This window comes from Manduca sexta, chromosome 4, assembly GCF_014839805.1.
Source record: "Manduca sexta isolate Smith_Timp_Sample1 chromosome 4, JHU_Msex_v1.0, whole genome shotgun sequence".
In the NCBI taxonomy this organism is placed as follows: domain Eukaryota; kingdom Metazoa; phylum Arthropoda; class Insecta; order Lepidoptera; family Sphingidae; genus Manduca; species Manduca sexta.
Genome location: NC_051118.1, coordinates 3,663,618 through 3,689,413, shown reverse-complemented (window position 1 = coordinate 3,689,413; position 25,796 = coordinate 3,663,618). Strand labels below are relative to the sequence as shown.

Sequence of the window (25,796 nt, the reverse complement as noted above, 5' to 3'; positions counted from 1 at the left end):
AAATACACAAATGACAATTGACATATTTCGGATTTTCATTATTTCGAAGTTTTTCTGTGATATTTATAAATATCCGTATTCCATATGTCATAATCATTTGTATCTGAAATTTGTCGTGAATAGCACGTAAACATTAGTTCCTGTAAATTCGCAGAGATTTAATAAGATTTTCTTATTTTCTAAATTCTAGTATAATGTCTCAAGCTCGTCTCGCTTCGTGTTTACCTTTGCCTCTAGATCAGAAAGTTTTAGTGAATGTGATAGAAAAAGCCAAGGACTGGGCGTTGATGCATGGAGTCGGAATGAGAGACAGGAAAAATTTCACCAAAGACTCTATTCAAGTAAGTATTCTTTTTTTAAATTGTTGCTGCCAGTTATTTGATTTTTATGTTGATGGTAAATTTGGGTATACCATCGCCTCATAGATGGTAAGAAAGCCCTAAAATATTCAGTCATGTTGTATTTATTTATTGCTGGATATTTAATAAAAAAAACACATTGGTTACAAATTATTGTGAAATGTTTGTTTCATTTATTAAATGGTTATGTTGTGTTTGTAATATAAAAACAGTTTTGTAATATATTGCTTTAAGAATAACACATGTTGACCATCAATATATTTAGTCTGGAGGTCCTTCATATTACTCTCTATCTCTTGTAGAGTGTAATTGTGAATATCCACTAATGTAAATATGTTAATGGTGAGAATTCAAATGTCATAAGGGACAGACAGACATTACAGGAGAACCAAATAACAAAACTTTTCAGTAAAATTTTTTTTTTGTGCATAAATACTTTCTAGAATGATTCTTTCAAAATTATTGTATGTAAAATAATGAAATGGTTGAGTACAAATCTTGATTTGACTTTGTTACATATAAAAAAATAATGTAACCTCATAGCTACTTTATTTAAAGAGATCAAAAATTGTCAAAATCATTTAACCCAGTCAAAAGGTCTGAGACAGTAAACATAAAAAGAAATACAGTCAAATTGAGAACCTTCTCCTTTTTTAAAGTCGGTTAATAATGTCCCTTATGGTTTACAAAGTGTCTGTTGTCAATATTATTGTATGTAGTATTTCTATTTGTTTCTTTTATAAGTAAGTTCGTACTCTGTTGTTTTCCAAATAAACCAAAAAAAAAATTGCAACTCTGTCATTATGTAATGTATCTATTGCTAGTAGAAGGATCTATTTTATATCCACGCACCATAATGGCCCACATAAGTATTTCACATTCCAGGATCAGACTGTGTATTTCCAGTTCCAATGGTCCGAATTGAATATATCAACTGTCGAGCGCTAATCATCTCTTGTCATTTCAACATGCTATAAGACCCACTTCTTTTACCATCATGTGTACTAAGGTCACTTTACCATGCATTTATAAGAAATATAGGATTGTTATTGTACACCTTTTGTTGCAGATTGCTCCATTTGTGTTACTGCCATCGCCATTCCCTCGAACAGAGTTCACCAAAGCAGTAGAGCTTCAACCAGTTTTGAATGAACTGATGCACAAGGTATGTTTTTCTTGTGTTAATAGACAGCCAAGGCCTAGCCTAGTTGAGTGTGGAACGGACTGCAAGACGAATGTCCACAGATTCAAATCCTAAGGGCATACGCCTCTGACCTTCCTAAAACTATGTGTGTATGCTTTGTGAATTATCGATTGCTTTAACGCTGAAGGAAAACATTGTGAGAAAACGTGCATACCTGTGTGAAGCCTACCAATCCGCACTAGGCCAGCGTGGTGGACTAGGGCCTAATCCCTCTCAGTAGTAGAGGAGTATAACAGTCTGAACTGCCTTAGTTGTCTGTCATTCTGTGGGCATCATTACTAAGTTGAGTAAAGTGAAATTAGGTTTTTGCTCAAAATCATTCCATAATAGGATAATCACCGTCAATCAGGCAAGGATTAATCACCTCCTGTTAGTCAACACTATATCTGGAACTCATATACCATCAGGTGCAATGAGTTCACGGTACACATATAAAAGAATTGTCTGGAATTCTTTCTAATAATGTGTTTTGGTTGTGACATATTAAAATATAAGAGAACATGAGTAATGGGAATAAGGGAAAGGTTTTACTATGCGTACAGTCAAGTACAAAACTTTGCATGTTGCCACATGCTATATTATTTTTTATTTTTATTTTAATGAAGTATTAATATTATTTGATTCATGAAAAATATTTTTCGCTTGCATCAATAGTTAATAACTTCTATTGTTGACATATAGGTCGCTCATGACGACGACTTCTTAGAGCATACTCTTCAAAATGCGCTGCAAGTTGACGAATTCACAGCCAACCTGTACGATATTTGGGTCAAAGTCAGAAATGAAGGGATAGCACAAGTAAGTACTAACTTGTTTTGTTTCATACAAGCAACGAAATGTGGCTATATTTTGTTAACAATTAATGACCTAGCGCAATAATGACTCTTATCACATTAGCATAATATAAAATAATTATTATTTGTTTTTATCATGTCATTATGGTTCAAAATTGAATGGATTCCTATTCACTGACTCTGTATGACTGTTGTTTTTGGTGTATGATATAAAAAAAAGTTAAGCTGTATTTCATCATGACTGGCAATATGTAAGATGAACGAAAATTAAAACGGAAAATAAGGAAAATCTTTATATACATGTAAACACTAATGAAGTACAGTCAGCATCATTAATAATTATTATTCGCCGTAAATCATTGTATAGCCACATCATTCATTGCCACAATAGGGTATTTTGTCGAGTCATTTACCATCATTTCGTTATGATTTCACTGTAAACAGCGAATGCTTCCATTGTCTCATTCGCACTTTTAATCGATGTTTCATAGTTCGAACAATACTATAATGGATTAAGTATTTATTGCTAATGATTTACCAGGAGGCCATTGGTTCTGTAGGATTATAATTTATTTTGTGTCGACAAAGTAGGTACCTAACGATTGCTTTTGTGTATCAAAATTCGGAACAATTGTGTTATTTCCCAAATGGAAAATAACACAATTGTTTCGATCAATCCACTTTTCTAAATTATGCATTTAAATCTATAATGTGGAACGCTATTGTAATTATACTGTCACGTAAATAAATAAAAAATGTGACGAGTTAACTCGTGTTCGGATAATTATTATTGCCACGTGACGAGTTATCTCGTACGTCATCACTAATAATTCGTTGAATGCTGCATTAAAATATTTCAATCTATTGGCATGTTCCAACAACCCAAACGCGAGATTTCTCTTTAAAAGAGTGCAAATAATGTCTCGTGTAGCCGATATCGTTAGGTATGCTCCGCTCGGACATCATGTTGGAGTCGCGGTGCCCGCACACGGAGAACCAGTGCGCGAAGCACACGCCCTACTGCTCCTGGAAACAGGTGGAAATCAACTGCATCGCGTCGGGCTTCGGCCACCTGGGGCCCGTGTCCAGGGAGATCCAGAGGTAGATGGACGTTTTGCTTGATGCGATCGTGCTCCGAAATCACTGTATATTTCAATTTGTACTAAAATTATTTAGGGGCCGCTTCTATTAGAACCACAAAGTACACAAACCTTTATAGGAAAAACATCGTAAGTCGTAACCAACACTACACTTATAAAATAGAAAGTTCAAAAAAATATAAAAATAAGTTTTTTCTTGATTTATTCTAAATATTTATAGTATTTTTTCAGTATTTAGTTCAATAAATAATCATCCTATACTAAATCTGTAAATATACTATAAAATTTTTAGATTTCATAATTTTTCTCTAGTAAAAAGTGCGGAATGTCGGTTACGATGTTTTCCTGAAAAGACGACTAGTAATCATCGTATATCGACTTAGAATTCCGAGTTCAGTCAAATTGTAGTGTACTATATTGTGATATCGTAAAGCCTATAATAGTTCGTAAAAAAGCGTAGCTTGTACATAGCGAAGCATCAATCCATCTAAGCTTTTTTACTAACACACTTGAATACATAATTTTTATAATCACGATAGCATAGAATACCCTGACCGAACTCTGATAGTCCAGTTATAGTATGAATTTCAAAGAGAGAAAAGTATGTATTGCTCTCGCTGCTTCGTAGCTCGCAGTCACAGAAACAGAAAGTGCGACTAGTATGCGACTTTATTTATTAGACTTCATATTTGCTGCTATCGGTATGTAAAAAATATATATTTATTTGTACAATATTTTCCATATCACAAATAAAAAAAAAACCTAGTTAGCTCAAATAACACATGGGATATTCAAGTGTAATACTTTTGATAGTCTGTGATTTCGGTGCACTTTCGCAACGATCGAGATGAGGTTTCGTCTTACAAAACACTACAGTTCTCGATTTGTTCAAGATAAAACATTTCAATAAAATCTAACTTGTCTGTTACTAGATATATTTTTATATTGATTGTGTTATATGTTCAGATGATTTGGGTAATTGTGTCCTTAAACGATTTACCACGGTTTTTTAACAGTTCCAGTCTTTTTTTTCATTCCATTTCGCAAATGAACCAACCTGAATAAAGTGTTTTGACATGCTTACAAATGACTTATTTTGATTGGTTCATTCACTGGATCGGACCGAAGATTAAGATTGGGATTGAATATTCAAAACGGCTGTTAGTTGTGTAAAATCATCACTAACGAATGTGTCTGAAAACGATTCTAGCCTCTATCTTTAGATCGACCATGAAAATTTACCTATAAGAGTAGTTTGATCTGCTCATAATGACTTATTTTAATTGATTTATTTTAACTGTTGATTCGGGGTACTTGGATCGTCCCTAGAAATCAAACAGTCTCTGCCATATGATTTTTAATGAATTAAGCTGTAAATTTGTTATTTGACTGAGTTCATAGGAACGTTTTATTATTTGACATTTATCAAACACTATATCTAACTTTAGGTGGTTAATGCCTATATTGCAAATCATCTCCAATACACAATCAATATAAAAATATCTGGTAATAAACAATGATTAACAGATTAACAAAAGAAATAATCACAAATTGAGTATCTTTTATGACTGATGCTCGTAGTGTACACTCAAATACTTAGAGTGGCTTTTATTGGGTTCCATGTAAACTGGTGTATGTGGTAGTTAGCGGCACATAACTGCTTTTATCATGTTCCCGTAATTAATAAAAAATAATTAGTAAATGCTTAATATTCATATTAGCTTTATAAAATACAACTACTGCTAACTAAATGAATTAGTCAATCGCCTAAGGTATTCAAAATTCTATATAATTGAATAGCAAGGAAAATGTGCCAAGTGCCAGTTAGTTACACCATTATACAAAGAACCCATCAGATTATGTTTAACTCTATTAATTATGTTACTCTATTTGTGTATAATTATAATTTTTTTGGTCAATATTGATATTTATGCTTACTTTACCTCAGCAACTTGAGTTATAACGTTATTTTAAATGAAAATTAAATTCATATTCTCTGCTTAGCAATATCAATGTTGACTTATGTATGTACCTTGTTTGAAACATTTGGATCCACCGTGAAAATGTACTACTATTTTTTACGGCGTCCTTTTTCGGTATTCAAAACTCGAGAGCATTGATGACTTGCAATAATATAGTAACCCATTGTCAGTCCAGTGACTATACAAACAAGCAAATGCATGACCATCATTCATGAACACTCACTAGGTCCAAAGATTGCGCTGATGACGTTATAGGGATAGGAATTAGTAAAAGAAGGGTATTTTGTTCCCCTATAAGTCTATTATTAATATAAGCTATGACTATGGTCTGGATTTAGCTATTATAAAGATGTCAAAGAAACCAGCCGCTTAGTAATGCTTTTTAAGAAAACTCTAAGGGCTCAAAACATGAAACATAAATTCAGTTCTATCATATACAGTAAAAGTAAAATACATCACGCATGGTTGAGGACAATAGTAATTAAAATTTAGTTATCAACGCTCTCGGGGAACTCTTTATTTCCAGCATGTAGTGTATTTGAAATTCCCCTCTGATTCAGTATTTTCCAGTAGTTTGAGGAAAAACTCATATATGCATGTAAATATCCCAAAGAAATACTTTTCGCATCTTGTAGGAATTAAATTATAATAACGTTTATGATCTCAAGAAAACATTTAGAACGACGAATAAAGGAGGAGGATAATATAGGGTGGTGGAGGTTCGTGTCTATATTCGGCGCATATAATGAACAGGTGACGTTCGTTATGGGCCGAGGTTACTATATTTAACATGTATGTTAAGGTGGTAGCTCAAGGTCCATTTTCATACATTTTGTTTCGGCTTTAATCTGGGTAACTAAACAAGTATTGGCAAGTAAAGAATTTAAATTCACGTCTAGTTAGTGATTAGTTCTCGCAGTTGAAAGAAAAACGTAAAAATAATTAATAATAATGGATATTTCGGCCTTTAAAATTTCGTCATATTAAATTTTAAAGGCCGAAATATCCATGATTAATATTATTTTACGTTTTCTTTCAACTGCGAAACTATCACTAACTACTAATTACAGATAAATGTATGAAAATGGACCTTGAGCTACCACCTTAAATGTTTCGCTGGTGGTAGGATATATTTTATATCCACCCTAATAGCGACCACAGTACACAAGGTGTTAAAACCCGCCATAGTGGCCCACGTAAATGTGTCGCTTTCCGGGATCAGCCTGTGTATATCCGGTTCCAACAGGCCGGCATAATTGTGTCGACTGTCGAGAGTTAATCATCTCTCGTCAGTCGACATTCTATTCCCCCCCCCCCTCCACCAAGTGCAGAGGGTCACTTTGCCTTGACCGTATAAGAACATCAGGGACCTTATTCTCTATCCCGCACGTTATTTTAACAGTGTGTAACAAGCACGTAACACAACGCATCACGTTTAGGACTATAGAAATTTGACTTACAGAATACCATTCCACGCACATTTCTCGAAGATAACATGACACGGCCGCGTAACGCGTTTACACTATCATACAGAATAAGGGCCCTGGATTATACGAGTAAGGAAAAACTATTTTATTGTTATCTCTAAGTACTTATACCGTGCGATTTTATTGCCAATAACAAAATCAGTTTTGCTTCGTTTGTTCGCGTTAGCATTTTTTATAAGGTGTGCTGGTTGTATTTGAGCTTGTTTAAGGCGTCATTTATTTTATAAAGATTTAATTAATTCAGTTAAAGATTTTTATATATCATTAAGTGATTACTCTTTAGTCTTTGACTTGGGGAAAAAGGCGCCGATGAAATTGCTATATTTTTGTTTTTAATTCGATGTCCAGTCAGTCTTGTTACAATAAAACAAATTATGACACAATTACCTATTCTGGAACATTCATGAGTGTTGCGGCGGTATTCTGGTTTTAGCATTTTCACAAAAACTTAAGACATCCATAAAAGGACATACATTAGTTGCCGCTATAGCTTTTTATACTCACTTCAATACATTAGTTGTGTCAAAGGAATTGAAGGATATCCCGTAAAAAATATCGTATCGACGGTTGAAAAGCTAATTGACTTAAGTAAGCGACATATTCGAAAAAATTTAACTACGTAAAGAACATAGAAAAAAAAGTGCTGTTTTTAGAAATGTTTTTTGTGAATAATCGCTTGCTTTAACGGTGAAGGAAAACATCGTCAGGAAACCTGCACACCTAAGAAATTCTCTATTAGGAATTTTCGAGGGTGTGTGAAGTCTACCAACCCGCACTAGGCCAGCGTGGTGGACTAAGGCCTATTCCCTCTCAGTAGTAGAGGAGGCCCGTGCCCAACAGTGGGACAGTATATAATACAGGGCTAATATTATTATTATTTAAAAATCTATGAGACTTAGTGTAGTAAAAAAATGTCGTTTAAGTCAATTAGCCTTTCACCCGTTGATATATGCATGACGTATAAGTTGTAAAAATTTTGTATGCGTCGAGCATGAATATGATGCGAACAGTATTGCTGTGGTTTTGTGTCCTCTGTAATGTAGATTACAAACCTTTGCAACTGTTATAGTCCTACTTATCCCTTGAGCATGCGTTGTGTCTTATTTAGATGCGTTGTGCATTAATATTAGTTTTTAGATTAGATTCTTGCATTTAGTAGAAATGGAACGTAGTAAACCTTGTTAATAAATTTCAAATGTTTTGCATTTTATCATAATTTTTGCTGTATTTTACATATTGAAGCGAAAATAATGCAATTAAAACAACATGAAAGAAATAAAAGCATTAAAAAGTATTCTTTGTCAAGGGTTCACTCTATAGTTTAGAACTGAATCGTATATGAATTGTCATCAAAATGTTATGCGCAATGCAGAAGCATTTTGATGCGCGTTGCATGTATATTTTTCTTTATTTAAAATCAATAACGGTACATACCAAGCTCCTTAAATAAAGATTTAAAAAAAAATAACGGTACATTTTTACTGTACTGTGAATAATTTCAATTTCAATAGATGTTGTCTAGAGATCGCGGCACGACAAAAAAGATATTTCGACAAGACAGTTTATTGAAATAAATATCATTTTCTAATTTGCGCCACGACACTTGTTACTTGGGTTTTACATTAAAATTACATTCCCTCCCAGGGTTGGCCTTGGGTTAGGTTTTTATCGACTTACAGTTAAATAGCTGCTGAAGTTTGAACACGTGTTCTATAATCACATTTTGAATTATTTTTGAGTAAAAATGATCGTAAATATTTGAGAGACAACCTATTTTATAAATTAATTATTTCGGTTTCCATATACAAGTTTTTAAAATTATATTCCATAAACTCAGGACCGTATTGAGGCTTTATAAATGGGGGTTCTTATTCAATAAGTAATTGAGGGTTTTTCGCAATTAAGTAAGGCTATTAATTAGCATATAGAATGTAGGTATGTATGTATAATGTATATTCTCGGAAGCGAAAGTTGTTATACTATTTTAAATAAGATCTATTTTCCTGTTTCAACAAATAAGTAGGTAAATTTTATTTTATTAATATGCTTTACTTAAGCTTATTTTATAATTGCCAATGTTGCATGATTCAATGTATTATATTTTATTATTTTTGTAACTCTATCAAGCTGGTGATGGTAAAATGTGTTAAACTATATGTAAAAATATAATGAAATATTACACATTAAAGTTAGTGGATGCATCGGCTCATGTGATGCATAATGATGATCTTGGGTTCATTTATTAGATGCGAAACCGTTTTTGTAAAGTATATTTGTTTGGAACTCGGGATTGGGTTTCGCCTTGGGATCATAGACCCAAAATTATGTACGTCGTGATGAGTTTCAGATTTAAAATATGCAACCATCCCAGACAACTATTGTTGATGTAAAAGTTACTATACATAATTAGGGTATGGTGTATATTATTTGAAAAAGTCAGACGTCGGAAGCAAAGTAAAATTCAAGTTAAAATTGTCCCCAATGTTTTGGTCCGGTCTGAAGTTAGCTACATCTCCCTTCCTGACTACTTTGATAAAAAAGCTATCATGCCCTTTGTGCCTATCTTCAGCCGGATCAAAAAGATTGGATTTTACTGTACATGTAATTTTTGTTTCATCAAGATTTAGGGGTTTTAAGGTTTATTTAGTTAGAAATACGTTAATGGAAAGGTAACTGGGGCCTTATTCTCTATCCCGCACGTTATTTCGACAGTGCGTAACAAGCACGTAACACAACCCATCATGTTTAGGACTATAGAAATTTGGCTTACAGAATACCATTCCACACACATTTCTCGAAGATAACATGACACGGCCGCGTTACGCGCTTACACTATCATACAGACTAAGGGCCCTGATGTTATTTTTACTCATGCGACCGAAGTAGAGTAATTCTTTGTTACACGAAATGGTGTTGGTGATTTGATACGAAATAATTATGTAAAATATTTTAGTAATTTGTGATGTTCTTACACGTGTAGATATAAAAATATGTCACCGTTTATTGACTTATTGAAGCGTTTTAGTAATTTGAATAACACAGTGATGGTGGTTTTGTAATGGGATATTCATTGATAATAACGGTGACTTATTTTATATTTCCAGATCAATAAACCGAGTTACTTATACAACAAATCTTTAAATTTTTTAGTTAGTTTTCCGTAGTGAAAGACCTTTCATTATTTCATGACCCCTAAAATTAATATAACGTATGCAATCGTGATCTACCAGCTAGAACAATGTCATGAATAATTAAAATCAAATAATTCGGTTTATTGGGCGATCATGAATTTGTAAAACGTATTGGGATAAAGCGGCTCGTTCGGTATTTATTAATAATATTAGTACTAGCGCCGGTCGGAAAGATAAATCTCTTCATGGAGGTGGAGCGAGATAAAATGGTCCATTTCAATCAATGCCAAAAACAGCATAGTTGTGTGCTAACGACAAAATTTAAAACTGGCACTTATAGCCAGTATTCCTAACAACGGGATGACAATATTCATCAAAGTAATCAAGTTTGAAATCTCGGTTCAGACTGTCTATATTTTCTGTACTTTACACTACTATTATAGTGTGCAAAGCAACATATGACATTCGCATGCTAAAATCATAAAAAATATGGAGAGTTTCCAACGGAATTTTATTGTCAGCTATGTCAACTTTACTTGGCACCCATCTCGCTCTACCTTAACCGCTTCCAGCTTCCAGCATGGATTGGACAGAGTGTTGACGATGTAACATGTTTCAGTCGGTCAGCCTCGGCCTGTTCCGCTCCGACTACCTGATGCAGCATCCAGACGGCAACCGGATAAAACAAGTGGAGTTTAACACGATCGCGTCCAGTTTTGGCGCCATAACTTCGCATCTGCCCGCGATGTCTCGGTACCGACATGTTGTAAGCTGATGTTGGGTGCGCTCTGGATACTTGAATTTTCTGAACTATCCACTAAATGTATATAAACCATGTACAAGGGAAAATATTGAGGCGCTACATAAAGCTGAACTTATTGGATACATTATGTGTCGCTTGGTTCCTGAGCGAAATTATAATATGCATTCAGTTGTGAACAATTTGAAAGAAATTATTTCTAAACAAAAATCGGTTTAGTTGTTAATATGTTTAGCTACAAGAAGCTACATGTTGCGCTTTAATTATTTCCCACAATACATGGTATAATATATTTTTACTGCCACTGAACCACTAATTACAAACACTCATATCGATAACTATATTTTTCCTCATTTTGAATAAGTTTGACGCGTTTTTTATAACTACATGTTTTTTATCGCATAAAATATACAATATTCAAGTTCTATAAATGAGTTACAATGTTTGACTTGAACGTAATATCTCACATTGAATGATTACTTATAAACATCACATTTAAATATCACTGTCCTTTAATTGAGAGAATACACAATAACACAATACATTAATAAATAATGTACTATTCCATTCTATGATTCATTCCATTCTATGACACAAGTATCCAGGTCGACACGCTCACATCAGCTGTTTCAGTCGACATCTCTCATGTGACTGCTCTCTTTCCCACTCTATGCACGCCTGTATTTCCATCTCTTTCATCCGTCTAGTGCTTGTCTTTTTTCTGTGACGTTTGCACTGTACGCTTGTGCTTTTTTTGGTGGTTGATATTTGGTCAAAAGGCACTGTTTGGCTATGCATGCGTTTATTCAAAATTGTTTACAAAATTGGTGATGGTTGGAGAATTCTGGGTACCAATTGGCTATAAAAACAAATTTAAATTTTGGCTACATAAATGAGTTTAAAATCGGGGGGTCAAAATTATTTCTTAGTACGTCCCTGTTAAGATTATTTTAAAATTTAGCTTTTATTTCATCGGGTAAATGATTGCATCGTAAATAGCAAATTTTTGCTTTGAAAATATCGGATCCGCTGTAAAACCCAATGCCTATATAGTTATTTCCCCTACAAACAGTAAAGTATTTAGCTAGTTAGTTAGACAAATATTGAGACACCTTAAATAATAATTTTTAAAACGACATCGTCTCTGTTCTTTTTCCAAATACTATTTTTTTTCGCAAATCAAAATGTTTGCAGTATTTTTGGAACTAATGTATTTCAAAAATCAGTTTCAATTGGCTAAAATTATTATTCATACATAAAAAGGTAAACATTGCTAATAGTGACGTGATTATCACATACAAAATTATCAAAAAAAAAAACATAATAGCATGATTTTTATTTTTCTCTATGGTGTCTCAATTTTTTTTTAATTCGGTAGTCTTGCGTGCATGCATAGAAAGTAGCTTGGCAAATCACTTGAGAGATGTTACCTACCACACCTGTGTTGTCGGTACGATGTTCGGTGCTGTAATATTTTGTCTCTGTCCAATGATTGCCGGGTTTGGTTTAGGTTCACATCTTTCAATACGCTAGAGATGTTACGGTGATGATTGTCGTTCTATTTTCAAATCTGGGTGATTTAGGCGATTATAAATGGCCAGTTTCAATTAACTATATAAGTTTTTAAGAACTGATAATTGAATAGACAATATTTTTAATGTTCATCAGTTTTTAAGTCCATAGACAAAATTCAATAGAAGCGCCATTTTAATTTATAAGTAAAATTGTATTCATTAGAGTCGGAAATGAAATGCAGTTTTGATTCTCAGTTGGGCACAATCGTAGCATCTCGAGCTTGCGCTTCACATCGCGTGCACCGTCGTCATTGAAATTGTGGACTGTTGCATCATTAAGGATCGAACTTTAGAAGACCAGCCTTGAATATGTTTTAAAGCTAAGGAAACACTACGACACCAAAAATTATACATCAAGACTCCATGTATCTAATTATGATAAAGAATTTATATCAAAACAATGGCAGTCGGAACAATTTATAAAGTGTATGCTCTAAGAAATTTCAGTCTAGTATATGTTTCGTAGTGTAAACTTAGCATAACAACCGATCGTATCGTGATTGGTCGAGAGGTTAATGTGAGTCACGTAAGTTCGTGTGATGAAATTTAATATGACGAAATTTTAAAGGCAGAAATATCCATGATTATTAATTATTTTTACAATTTTCTTTCAACTGCGAGAACTAATCACTAACTAGACGTGAATTTAAATTCTTTACTTGCCAATACTTGTTTAGTTACCCAGATTAAAGCCGAAACAAAATGTATGAAAATGGACCTTGAGGTATCGCCTTAACGATTAACCATTTGAAATAAGTATCACTTGAATAAATAGTTCAGATTAAGGAGAACTTTGTTCGCAATGTCTAATGCAATCATTTGTAGGTTATTTTGAAGTATAAGGATGAACTCTGCAGGAATTAATCGTAAACATTACATATTAAGCCTTTTCGATTGTCCCATGAGGTTGTTATACAAGGAAATTAAAGCCATAGTAGCAAAAAAAACAATCTATGCTGCTACCTAAGCAGTATATACAGACCGAAACGTATACCACGGATTTACACCAGAATGTAACCATGGCATCTTTGCATAAAACGGCATACGTCGGTCTGTGTAATGAGAGACTGCGAGATGCGAAAAATCGATATGATAGACGTAATTATTTAAAAAATCGCAAATAACACAAATCCTGAATAAGAACAGGTAATTAATGCATAGAGCATAGAAAGGAATATCCTGGAGCGTCTTAACTGCCGACTTAAAGCTAACTACAAATCATTGGAACTATCAAATTGATTGATCTAATTATAGTGTTTTGTTTGAGGAAGATGAAAATAAGTATTATGACTGCCAATATTTAACAATGAAGCCTGAAAGACGAAAATTATACTTCTACGTGCCGGATGCTGTATTTGTGGCAGTGTCGCCGTACAGCTGTATGCAAGCACTGTTGTATTCTGGCTAAAGCTGTGTAATTATAAAGAAGTACGAGATGTAAGTCTTGTGTTAGTATGACGAGCGCAGTTCAGCGCAGGACTTGGTAATTTAAAGTTCTGAATGGGGGCTACTGAGTATGGGGAGAAATAACGCTCACCATCAGACGCAAGACCTGGCTCGACTCGGCATTCAATTGTATTAAAAACGAAACCGTGCCTTCTTGCACTCGATGCTGGAAATTAATATGAACATTTGAATATTCTTTTTCAATTTGCAAGGTATTACAAATAAATTAGCTAAAAAGAGTATACATGCAAATTACGCAAGAGTTTTACGATATGCAAGTCATGGAATGTTCATGTAAATGAATTGAAATTAGTTTGCTAACGCGCTATGAGTTTATCTTATCAAAGTCCTTTGTATAGTGATAAATAAACTGAATATCCGTTCTCAGTTAAAATTGTTATTTTATATAACATATGTTAACAAAAGTACATAAAAACAATATAGAATTGAACTAAAATTACACAGCACGGAAAAAACATGTCCTGTTTATAAATTATACTATTGCTGTACTTGCTATTCGTATTCCAGTTATTGTAAAGTGGAAGCTATGGGAATATATTAAATGTATAAAATAGATTGGATGAATTGTCAAATATTTTAATATACATGATGATAAGCCATTTATATTTCATACAATTTAAGTTATTTTTGTTATTATTATAGTCGAAAACAATTTTTTTATTATTAGTGAGTGCTTTTTTAATGTACACGAAACTAGAATTTATTGTTAAAATTATTTATATTTGTTAAATGTAGTGTTGCATGATTCATTTTAACCGCTTGTATTTTGAATGTAGTGTTGTTTTTCGTTTGTAGTGTTGCTTGGACGCTTGGGCCCCATCGTTCTCCTCTTATTGCAGCCCTGTGTGTTGTTCTTTCTCTTTACGTTCCTTTTTCAAATTAATTATGGTAAAACTATTGAAAAAGTTATAGTCTGATTAAGAAAACTAAAAACCTCACCATGTTGTGTTATAATATAGAACTGGTTTCCTGTACTGAAAACTATAAAACAAAAAAGGTAAGGAGGTGCCTCGAAAACATATTTTTATTTTCTTGAACAGGCTATAAAGTTTTTCACGATGGTTTTGAATATATCTTAAACAAATTTATATTATCTATAATTCATATTATGTTCACAGCTATATCTTGAGGCAGCTCGGGCATGGTGATATGATTAAAAATGTAAGTACTTTACTAGAATAGTGACTAAGGCCATGGAGTCGATTCTCGAGCCTAATATTTTTCGTGTAACTCAGCCCTTCCTAAATTATTTCAAGGTAATTTATGGCCTGCCTGGGGAGTTTATTTGAGGGTGCCACAAAATTCAATAATAGGAAAGTACAAATATTAAAAATATTTTTTCTGGCGGTTTTAGTTATTTCACCTTCTCTTACCTTTTTTGTTTTCTCCCTGAAACAGTTAGAAGATCAATAAAGACTCAAATTTTGGTAGTGGGGGGGTTAATGTGAAAATATATAAGTAATGCCAATAATTTAACACAAGTATATTAAAATATATACTTGCTTGTCTTGAGAGAGCAGCGCCTCTCTTGCCTCTCCTACCTTTCATATAACTACACAAAATCTTTACCCCACCAGATGCCAGAGAACCGTGCTCTCTCCGGCCTGTGTTCGGGCATCACCGACGCGTACGACCTGTTCGGCGTGCCGACCGCAATAGTACTGTTCGTCGTCGAGGAGGTCTCCTACAACATCTGCGACCAGAGGTTCCACGAGTTCGAGATATCTGAGACCAGGCCCGAGATACAGGTGGGCTTATCGACGGTCCCTACGTATAGTGTCGAATCTGCACAATTGCAATTTGCTAATTCAATACTTTGCGTAGGAAATGTCGGTATTTAAACGGTTCTTATTAAAATTAACTACATTTATTTAAAACATTAAGGATCGAAGTGCTTATCGCCATGGTAATATAACACTAAACAAGCGATGTATATTCGACAGTCCCTACGCAAAGTATTGCATCTGCAAAATGCAATATTGCAGATTCGATACTTTACGTAGGGACCGTCGTTATGTTTTCCCCTAATCTAGTAGTTGTGATGCCGCGCATAAAAACCGCGATAAATAAACAAAATAATTTTATTTCAATATAATGGATTTTTTTAATGTATTTGTATTGTTTTTATTTGTTTTTTTTTAATGTATTTGTTTACAGATTTACAGGAAAACGTTGAATGAAATATATGAAGAAACAGAACTCAACGACAAGAAGCAGCTCGTATTGTAAGTAATACATAATTAATATAATAACAGTCAGGTGCATTGTAGGCAAACAGTACAGGTCTTCAAGCAAATGTACTTCTGAAAACAAATAACAAAGTCTTTCTTTCCTTCTAAGTGCGAATTATTCAATTGTCGTAAAGAGTTATAACCTGACTGAATAAAGAAGTCAGACAAGCCATTTATATTGGACAAATGCACTTTATTATTTGGTTGGTAACTGTTTTAATAGTTTTTAATTTGCTTGTTTATTGTTTTAAAATTGGTTTTTATTTTTTTTTTTATTTGTAATCCTTTCAACTTTGATTGAATATTAAGAATTCGCAGTATTATGACTTACTTTTAGGTTCATTGTTATAATATTAATATTGTGTGTTTCAGAGACGGGCGTCCAGTGGCAGTGGTGTACTATCGCTCGGGCTACGAGCCCGCCCAGTACCCATCGAACCGCGAGTGGGAGGCGCGGCTTCGCGTCGAGAGGTCCACGTGAGTGGTTCTTCATTATTTACAGTATATGAGTGGCTGCTTGACTATGAATGCTTCGGTGGCGTATATGTTTTACGGTACGACTGCAGTGATGAGGTCTCGGGTTCGATTCTCGGGTCGGGCATGGATATTAGTTTGTTTTAACTTCGTTCCAGCCCGGAGAACGGCATTTTTTTATGATATAAGATTTATTTGAAATTTATTAATCATTATTCAATTATTTTTATAAATGTGGTTAATAAATAATAAAGAAAATTTACAATTTAAATGTTATATTTTGCAGCATTATTCGTAAGGATAACTTCAATATTCATTATTTTGAATCAACACTTAATTTTGTTTTTCCGTTGCCGATGTGTTTAAATACATCCCTCTGTATATGTTTTATGTATTATACCAACATTCTGTGACAGTCTGTAGTCATGCTCACTCAATTTATGTAGAAATTACAACTAATAAGCGGCTGCTGGCAACCCTTTAAGAGTGACTAGAACATAAAGTTTGTTTTTGTCAAGCATTTTTGACAACCCGGATAATCCATCAGACACATAATGGATTCTTTTTTGTGTAAATCATGTTTTACTATTTAAAAAGGCCACAATTTTATTTATATTACAAACTTAAGCATCCTGTATACGATTAAACGTCCTCTAATAAACCTAAATAATATTACACTATTAATAAAGGCGACAATTTTAATATATTTTTAAACAAATTATTTTTATGAAACTTAAATAATTTGGCGGTATTTTAGTTTATTTAATCTGTTTAATAATTGATAATCCACGAATAAATTTACTTAATTTATAATTTTGTATATCGTTGTTAAAAAAATATTTTTTAATAAAAATAATATTTAATTTTTTTTAAATAAAATTAAATCAGATCAAGATGCAGATTATAATTAAGAATATAATGGATTACAATAAATTTATTTTTAATTGGATTTTAAGCCACTAAAATGTCTTACAATTAAATGTATCCACTAAAATGTCCCACAATAACCTATCAAGTTTATAATATACTACATGTGTCGGTGTGCCGGGAAAATGTTATTCATGATCTAAAAAGTTTGCAATATATTACATCTATTTTGCATATACGCAGGGCGATCAAGTGTCCGTCGATCAGCTACCAGCTGGCGGGCACGAAGAAGGTGCAGCAGGCGCTGGCGGCGCCGGGCGCGCTGGAGCGCTTCGTGCGCGGCGCGGCGTCGGTGCGCGTGCGCGACATCTTCACCGGCCTCTACGCGCTCGACTTCGACGACAGCGGCGAGCGCGCCGTCGACATGGCCATCGCAGACGCGGAGAGGTGCGCGGGGCCGCAGCTGGACTTGAACCTCGTGGGTCCTCTCTGGCTTGCCGGCAAACATGACAGCTACATTGACATTTACGTGTGTCACGGGAATATAACCTTATATATTACATAATAAGGTTATTTTTCCGTGAAACGCGTAATGTCATGTAGCTGTCAGGTTTGCCGACAAACCAGAGAGGACCCACGAGTTGAGGGCAGCTGTTATTACAAGCAGGGCGGATTAAAATGTTACTAGATTTGATCTGCTCAATCGATTTTTGGTTTTGTTGACTTGTGAACGTGAGTGAAAAAAAAATAAAAAAAAAGTTTAATACTTACGTAATTGTTAAGGTAATATACAGACTGTAACAAAATTCCCTTAAATCTCGAAAGAGGGTTATTTCAACCATCAATACGAGTAAGTTACTATGGGACCAAATTCCAAATCGGAAAATAAACCACCCGCTGCTCCATATATTTTCATTAAGTAGAATTTTAAGGTCCCCCCCCCCCCTAACTACGGCCCTGACTCAACGTTATAGTTTGAGACTATATAAAAGCCGTGTTAGTAACCGAGGTCTTCGACCACACTATCTTAATAATATCAGCCCTGTATTATATACTTGCCCACTGCTGAGCACGGGCCTCCTCTACTACTGAGAGGGATTAGGCCTTAGTCCACCACGCTCGTATTTTACGATGTTTTCCTTCACCGTTAAAACGAACGATAAATTCACAAAGAATACACACATAATTTTATAGAAAAGTCAGAGGTGTGTGTCCTTGGGATTTGAACCTTCGGACATTCGTCTTGGCAGTCCGTTCCACACCCAACTAGATTTTCGCCGCTTTAAATACACAAAAACATCTTTGTAATTATATGTCCGTGTTCAAGGGATAAAAAATTCGAATCATAACTTGGGTCGCAAAATAAGAATTTTCTAAACAAATTAGACGTCCTAGATCTTTATATAATAGTTACCTAGTCTTGTACATTCTAGCTCAAACTGTAAAATAATGTATTCGGCAAAAAAATTGTGGATAGAATATTTTAATAGTAGCAAGCTATTTGTAGATTTAAGGTTCCGCAAAGCTATCTTAGTAGGACAAGATATCTCGGGGCCGTCCCATGCTCCGAAGAGAGCAAAAAAAAAGAAAATCTAGGGTTTTGATTGGTGTACCGGTATGGGGTATCCAGAGGTTAAGAACTCTGGTCAATGCTCGCTCGGATGATGTTAATACTCCCGATTGTCAACATTGGGTGGTAAGACCGGTTAAAAAACATAACTGTTCCACTCACCTCCTTTAGTGGCGATAACGCGTTGATTCCCTAAAACATTACAAATTGTTACTGTAATATGGTTCAACCTATGTATACCTTTCTGTGGAAATAATTACAGTGTATTCCGTCAGCCAGTTTCAGAACTGTATATAAATGTATATCCACCTGTAAATGTATTAGATAAATTTTACCCAATGCATGTCGTGTAATATCTCATTAAACTTATGTATAGATACTATATTTTCTTATTAGCTAAATGACACCAACATATTCTCAAACACTTCTGGACCTAATTAGATGAGATTATAATTGTTATAATAGAATGTGTTGTGTGTTCAGGTTCGTGCTGAAGCCGCAGCGCGAGGGCGGCGGCAACAACGTGTACGGGGCGGAGGTGCGCGACGCGTTACTGCGCATGCGCCACAGCAGGGAGCGCGCCGCCTACATACTCATGGAGCGGATCCTGCCGCCGCTGGTCAGTCTCGCCATCGCACTACACCACTAGCAAATCTACTAACATTGGCATTAGATATAAAGCCATTTATAGTGTTCGAATGTTTCAGTATAAAAATAATTGTTTCTGTATTGGATTAGAGCTCATTTTCTTCAATGCAACTGATTACGGGACGAGTATGTGACTCGTTTGAGGCTCGCTGACCGCTCATAAACAGTAACCACGCCATACATAACTTTGGGTAATAAACTACTGCGTGACACTCCACTGCGCTCGTCACCATAAAACGTTATATATGAAGTATTAAATGCGTAGTAGTTCTTTGTGTATCGGTCCCCGCAGTGACAATGGGAGAAATCTGCGAACGAGATGCTGGAATCCCCCGGTTTTACGAATACAGGGGCCTAGAGGGAAGGTCGGAGGGTATATCTGTGGAAGGGAAGTGTGGTGGAAGGAAAAGGAACCTTCTTAGGAGAGGCGAGTGTGCATCGTATTCAATAGCGTACCATGCTCGCCTCCATTCTCCCTATTTGTGAAAAAACCACAGTGCCCAACCCCATATCGAAACACTTATACTAGGGGTGACCAACTTGGTAAGACCCAAGATCTACTTTTCACTGATGATACTCTGTGCGATCTACCAAGCTACATACATCTTGAAATCTTAAATGAAACATAGTTCACAGTACATAATTTATTATTATTTTGATTAAAAAATTGTACAAGACAATGCGTGCAGCAGTTAGTGATTAGGTATATTGCGCGGTCTGTTCTACGTATTTATATTTTTGCCTTGCCACGATCGACTGGACTTGTTGTCGCGATCGACCAGTCGATCGGGATCGACCGGTTGGCCACCCCTGACTTATACCATAATTTTTTTAGCAACATCGTCGGTGGTGGGGGATAAACGCTCCAATAGCGCACCCCAAATGACAAACCTAAATATAAAACACCTATAGCGGCGTTGTGTTTCTCCCCAAATTCGAAAATAAATGTCCTGAATCCTGTTGTCGATTCGTTAGACAAAAAAAAAACTCTGGATGGGCGAAGGGGATAAGGTCAGAAAGTGTCGGCAAGCTCTCGTAGACCTCAATGTGTAGTTACAACCATGAGGTGTACACAATGAACTGTGTGTCTAGGGCCATGACAATTGTCCCACGTGCGGGTGTCCACTCGTTGTGGAGGCCGAGCGCACAAGAATTACCTAGGGAAGTGGGGGGGGGGGGGGGTCGTGTCCATATGTTGATAAAAGTGCATCCCCTTTTATACAGTGATCTCGCTGTAAAGTGGGGAAAATGAGGGTAACGTTAAGTCAAATATAATACTGTTTCATAAACCGGAAAATGGATACACATCTATATATGTAAAAATAAATCCCTATTTTCCTTGGTCACGTCGTCATGCGTGAACGGCTGGACCGATTTCGCTATTTTTTTTTTGTTTTTGTTATTATCAGGAGAATGTTCTTATGAAAGAAAAAAATCTAAATATTGCGCGGATAATTAGAAAATTTAAGAAAACTTAACGAAACTATACATTTTATATAACTGTCAATTGTATGAAATACCTGTCAGCGATTGACAGAATGCGCGCTGCAAATTCATAGTTAAGACGGGACAACGTCTGTCGGCTCAGCTAGTACATAAATAATTAGAAATGAATGTTCTCTCACATAATTAGTGATCTGTTGTTGTGCAGGTGCAAGGGTACGTGGTGCGTCCGGGCGCGCCCGTGCCGCCGCCCGTCGTCGACCTCGTGTCCGAACTCGGCATCTTCGGAGTCATCATCGGGTATGTGGCGCGCTCAAATACTACACACTGACAAATACGACAAACTTTGTCAATATATCTCTCTGTTTTAGAAATTGAAATAGAAATCCTTTGTTGCAGAATGTTTGGTACTTAATATAAGCGACGGTTCCTGCGTATAGTATCGAATCTAATTCAATACTTTGCGTAGGGACTGTTGATATTTAAACGGTACTTATTAAAATGAACTGCATTTATTTAAGACAATAAGGATCGAAGTGCTTATCGCCATGGTAATAAACACTAAACAAGCGATGTGTATTCGACGGTCCCTACGCGAAGTATTGCATCTGCAAAATGCAATATTGCAGATTCGATACTTTACGTAGGGACCGTCGATAGGTTGTTTTTAAATATAAAAATATTCCAATACATTCTGTGGGGATATACCGGGATATATTTTATATTAATGTATAACATGTTATTACAGAACCAAAGATAAGATTTATAGTAACAAGCAAGTGGGGCACATGCTTCGGACGAAGTTAGCCGACGCGAACGAAGGCGGCGTGGCGGCTGGTCTCGGGGCTTTGGACTCTCCATACTTGCTGGATATGTAGCCTAAGATCAAAATTACGAGGAAATTATAAATAAAAATATTCCAAATAGATCACCTCCAAAACATAAATTAATATCTTTTAAATTGACCAATGGTTCGTTCCCTATTAGATGGGCTTTAATATAGCTGTCTACCCTCTGAAAAGGGAAAAGGCGGGTTTATTTTTTGGAGGTTATCGAAGTTTATAAAAAACAAAATATGCATCTAAAAATATTGCTCATTTTAACCAAAAAAGTTTTACCAATTGACGTCTTGTATCCAGAATTAAGGTTAATGATAAATATCTAATGTGATAATTAATATGTTTGTAAATACAAATTATAGTATAATGTTAATGTAGTTGCTGGTAGGATCTATTTTATATCCGCCCGGATAGCGACTGTACACAAGATGTTAAAACCCGCCATAGTGGCTGACGTAAGTGTGTCGCGTTCCGGGATCAAACTGTGAATATCCGGCACCTGCAGGCCGGCACAATTGTGTTGACAGACGAGGGGCTATCATCTCTCGTCAGATCCGGCAGCAACAGGCCGGCGTAATTGTGTCGACTGCCAAGGGGTAATCATCTCTCGCCAGTCGACATTCTATTGGACCCCACTCCACTACCACCAGGTGCCGTGGGGTAACTTTACTGTGCCCGCATCAAAAGACATTTTTATCAGTGTTTTGTTCATAATTTTTTTTATATGGATTGTAGACCACAAAGGCCGCGTTAGTTTAGCTCGCGGATATAAAAAAATACATAATCACACTGTTAATAAAATAATAACCATTTCCAAAATTGTTATTTGTGTGAATCGTCAAAAATCTCATTTCTGTTTGCGACCTTTTTTTTAAGTTGCTATGAAATTTAACTTATTAAAAATATGTAGATCAAAAATTAAACCAAATTAAATCAAAAATAAAAAATTAGCATGAAAAAAACGTCGCAATCAGAAATGAGTTTTTTGACGATTCCCACAAATTATTAATTTAAATTGGAATAAGCCATTATTTTATTAAGAGTGCGATTATAATACAATCATAAAGAAGCTGAACAAATATAAAACTTCAAAATGCTTCTCCAAGTCTAGGTACGGCAGGTTAGATAGCCGAATAGGCAAACGGGATTTATGGACTTAACTATACGGCTATCAAACCCACACTTCGATTAGAACGCCCGTAATTCCAGGACAAATATGCCCCCGTAAACGGACTAGGGCAGGGATGGCGAACCTTTGATGGTTAACGTGTCATTTATAAATGAAATATGGCCTATAACGTATCATCCAGGACTCTTTTTAGCGACTTTTTTCATAACCCAACTATGGTTTGCATTTTCTTTTACCTTGGCCTTGGCAATGTGTTTCACTGCGCCTAATGTTAAGCTAAGTGAAGCATAAAGAAAGAGCCGTAAACAATGTTTGTCACAGTACTCGCGCGCCCGAATGATTTTGTCGCGTGCATTTGGTTCGCCATCCCTGGACTAGAGCCTATTCTGACTAATTATTTCTAATGTATTTGTGCGTATTGTTGTACTTATTTCTAATTTACACATGTTTGGACCGAAGAATTTAATTTAATGATGTATGATAAATTTTTATATTTTATTTTAAACTTTTATCCTAGTTTGCTTAAGCTTCGTCATATTGCTTTGGTAAAAAGGCTTCTCGGTTCTGCCGTGTCGATGTAGCAGTAAGTCAAAAAAGCGGTTCTGCTCCATTACATGGTTAACTAGATTATCGTATCGTTGTTACTGCTGTTTATCATACAAGAAAATGCATTTATAATTTACGTCGATGTATGAAACATAGACAGAAAAAAAATCCGTTTAACGTAAATTTCAAATCATTTATAAAGAATTAATATTTGACTTACTGCCTTCTTGATTAGGGCAGAGTTATTTTTGAAGTTTTGACAAATATTTAGAACACCCAGGAGACTTTTCTGCGTATTTGCTGGCGAATATCCTCGAGTTCTCTGTTATACAAATATCATTCCTTTATGTATGGTTAAGTTTGTATTTTTGTAAATTTTTGTATGTTGTAGTTTATAGTGCTGTAATGGAAGTTAGAGATGTATGTGTACTGACACAGTGGCGAAAGGTCCATATAACCAGATTCCTACCGGCGTCCCTTCATATGAGAAAGAAAGAAAGAAAGAAAAGAAATTTATTTTGCAACAAACACAAGTTACATAAAAATAACAGACAAACAAGCGAAACAGACAAAAAAAAACTTAAAACTATGTTTGTCACAAAAAAGGCACCAACTCAGCAATATGCTGACAGTGAAGCCAGCGCTGATCTTCCGTTGGGCCGTTATATAGAATCTAATTATCATTAGAATGATTTGCAGACCGCATTCATGCATATTAGTACCTACATCGTCACTTTCGGATAATTCCACCTTTCGCTACTGATGTATGTCATATATAAAGCAACGGAATTGATATTTCATTTCGTTTATGGAAAATTATTTCACTTATCACTAATGTAACGATTGCAGAGCGTGCTCGACATTGTTTGCATGTGATTACAGTACGTTGCGAAATATGAACGATTTGTTGATCAACATGCTCGGTGCTTGTTGAGCAACATAAACATTTAACGTGTAGTGTTAAAATTAAAAAAATGTTGATTTTTAAATGTAAGTAACTAATGTATTATATAATTTGTATTTTTGTATGTTGGACAAAATATAGTGTAGTAAACAGGGAAACGTTACTTTTATTTAAACCTTGTAACTTATTTAATTCATTGCCCAATTTATAGTCAACATTGATGGAAAAATAGTTAACTGTTCGGCAAATACTTTTTTTTTGTAACGGAAGTGCTCAGAAAGTTAGAATATGATACTTTATGACAGGTTAGGTTAGGTCTGAATTTGTACTATGAACGCATAAAATTTTAGAATGAGACTGACAGGTTAGGTTAGGTCTGAATTTGTACCATTAACGGATAAAATTATAGAATGATACTTTATGTCAAGTTAGGTTAGGTCTGAATTTGTACCATTAATGCATAAAATTCGAGAATGATACTTTATGTCAAGTTAGGTTAGTTCTGAATTTGTACCATTAATGCATAAAATTCGAGAATGATACTTTATGTCAAGTTAGGTTAGGTCTGAATTTGTACCATTAATGCATAAAATTCGAGAATGATACTTTATGTCAAGTTAGGTTAGTTCTGAATTTGTACCATTAATGCATAAAATTCGAGAATGATACTTTATGTCAGGTTAGGTTAGGTCTGAATTTGTACTATGAACGCATAAAATTTTAGAATGAGACTGGCAGGTTAGGTTAGGTCTGAATTTGTACCATTGACGGACAAAATTATAGAATGATACTTTATGTCAGGTTAGGTTAGGTCTGAATTTGTACTATGAACGCATAAAATTTTAGAATGAGACTGACAGGTTAGGTTAGGTCTCAATTTGTACCATTAACGGATAATATTCTAGAATGATACTTTATGTCAAGTTAGGTTAGGTCTGAATTGATACCATTAACGGATAAAATTATAGAATGATACCTTATGTCAGGTTAGGTTAGGTCTGAATTGATACCAGTAAAGGATAAAATTATAGAATGAGACTTTATGTCAGGTTAGGTTAGGTCTGAATTGATACCATTAACGGATAATATTCTAGAATGATACTTTATGTCAGGTTAGGTTAGGTCTGAATTGATACCAGTAACGGATAAAATTATAGAATGAGTCTTTATGTCAGGTTAGGTTAGGTCTGAATTGATACCATTTACGGCTAAAATTCTAGAATGAGACTTTATGTCAGGTTAGGTTAGGTCTGAATTGATACCAGTAACGGATAAAATTCTAGAATG

At 34.9% G+C, this 25,796-nt stretch overlaps 1 protein-coding gene across 3 annotated transcripts; it reads left to right on the top strand.

Moving 5' to 3' along the window:
• The first annotated feature begins 2 nt into the window (after nt 1-2).
• LOC115452355 (glutathione synthetase) lies at nt 3-24,667 on the top strand. 3 transcript variants are annotated; one of them, XM_030180861.2, is made up of 13 exons: nt 3-341; nt 1,429-1,524; nt 2,245-2,361; nt 3,289-3,438; nt 10,677-10,810; nt 14,977-15,019; nt 15,436-15,606; nt 16,016-16,083; nt 16,462-16,566; nt 17,674-17,877; nt 19,484-19,619; nt 21,300-21,391; nt 21,840-24,667. In XM_030180861.2, exons 1-13 carry the CDS (start codon nt 195-197, stop codon nt 21,967-21,969), a joined length of 1,593 nt encoding a protein of 530 aa, XP_030036721.2. In that variant the 5' UTR covers nt 3-194; the 3' UTR covers nt 21,970-24,667. The 3 variants fall into 3 exon arrangements, with proteins under 3 accessions (XP_030036721.2, XP_030036719.2, XP_030036720.2); XM_030180859.2 differs by lacking the exon at nt 10,677-10,810 and having other exon boundaries at nt 3,289-3,458; XM_030180860.2 differs by lacking the exon at nt 3,289-3,438 and having other exon boundaries at nt 4-341.
• The last annotated feature ends 1,129 nt before the right edge of the window (nt 24,668-25,796 follow it).

What these genes read in the sequence shown, in the direction of transcription:
- LOC115452355 (XM_030180861.2), top strand. Translation starts at nt 195, where the DNA reads ATGTCTCAAGCTCGTCTCGCTTCGTGTTTACCTTTGCCTCTAGATCAG. An exon ending in CATCTGCCCGCGATGTCTCG is followed by an intron (nt 10,811 to 14,976) that starts GTACCGACATGT and finishes TTATGTTCACAG; the next exon opens with CTATATCTTGAGGCAGCTCG. An exon ending in ATCTTCGGAGTCATCATCGG is followed by an intron (nt 21,392 to 21,839) that starts GTATGTGGCGCG and finishes ATGTTATTACAG; the next exon opens with AACCAAAGATAAGATTTATA.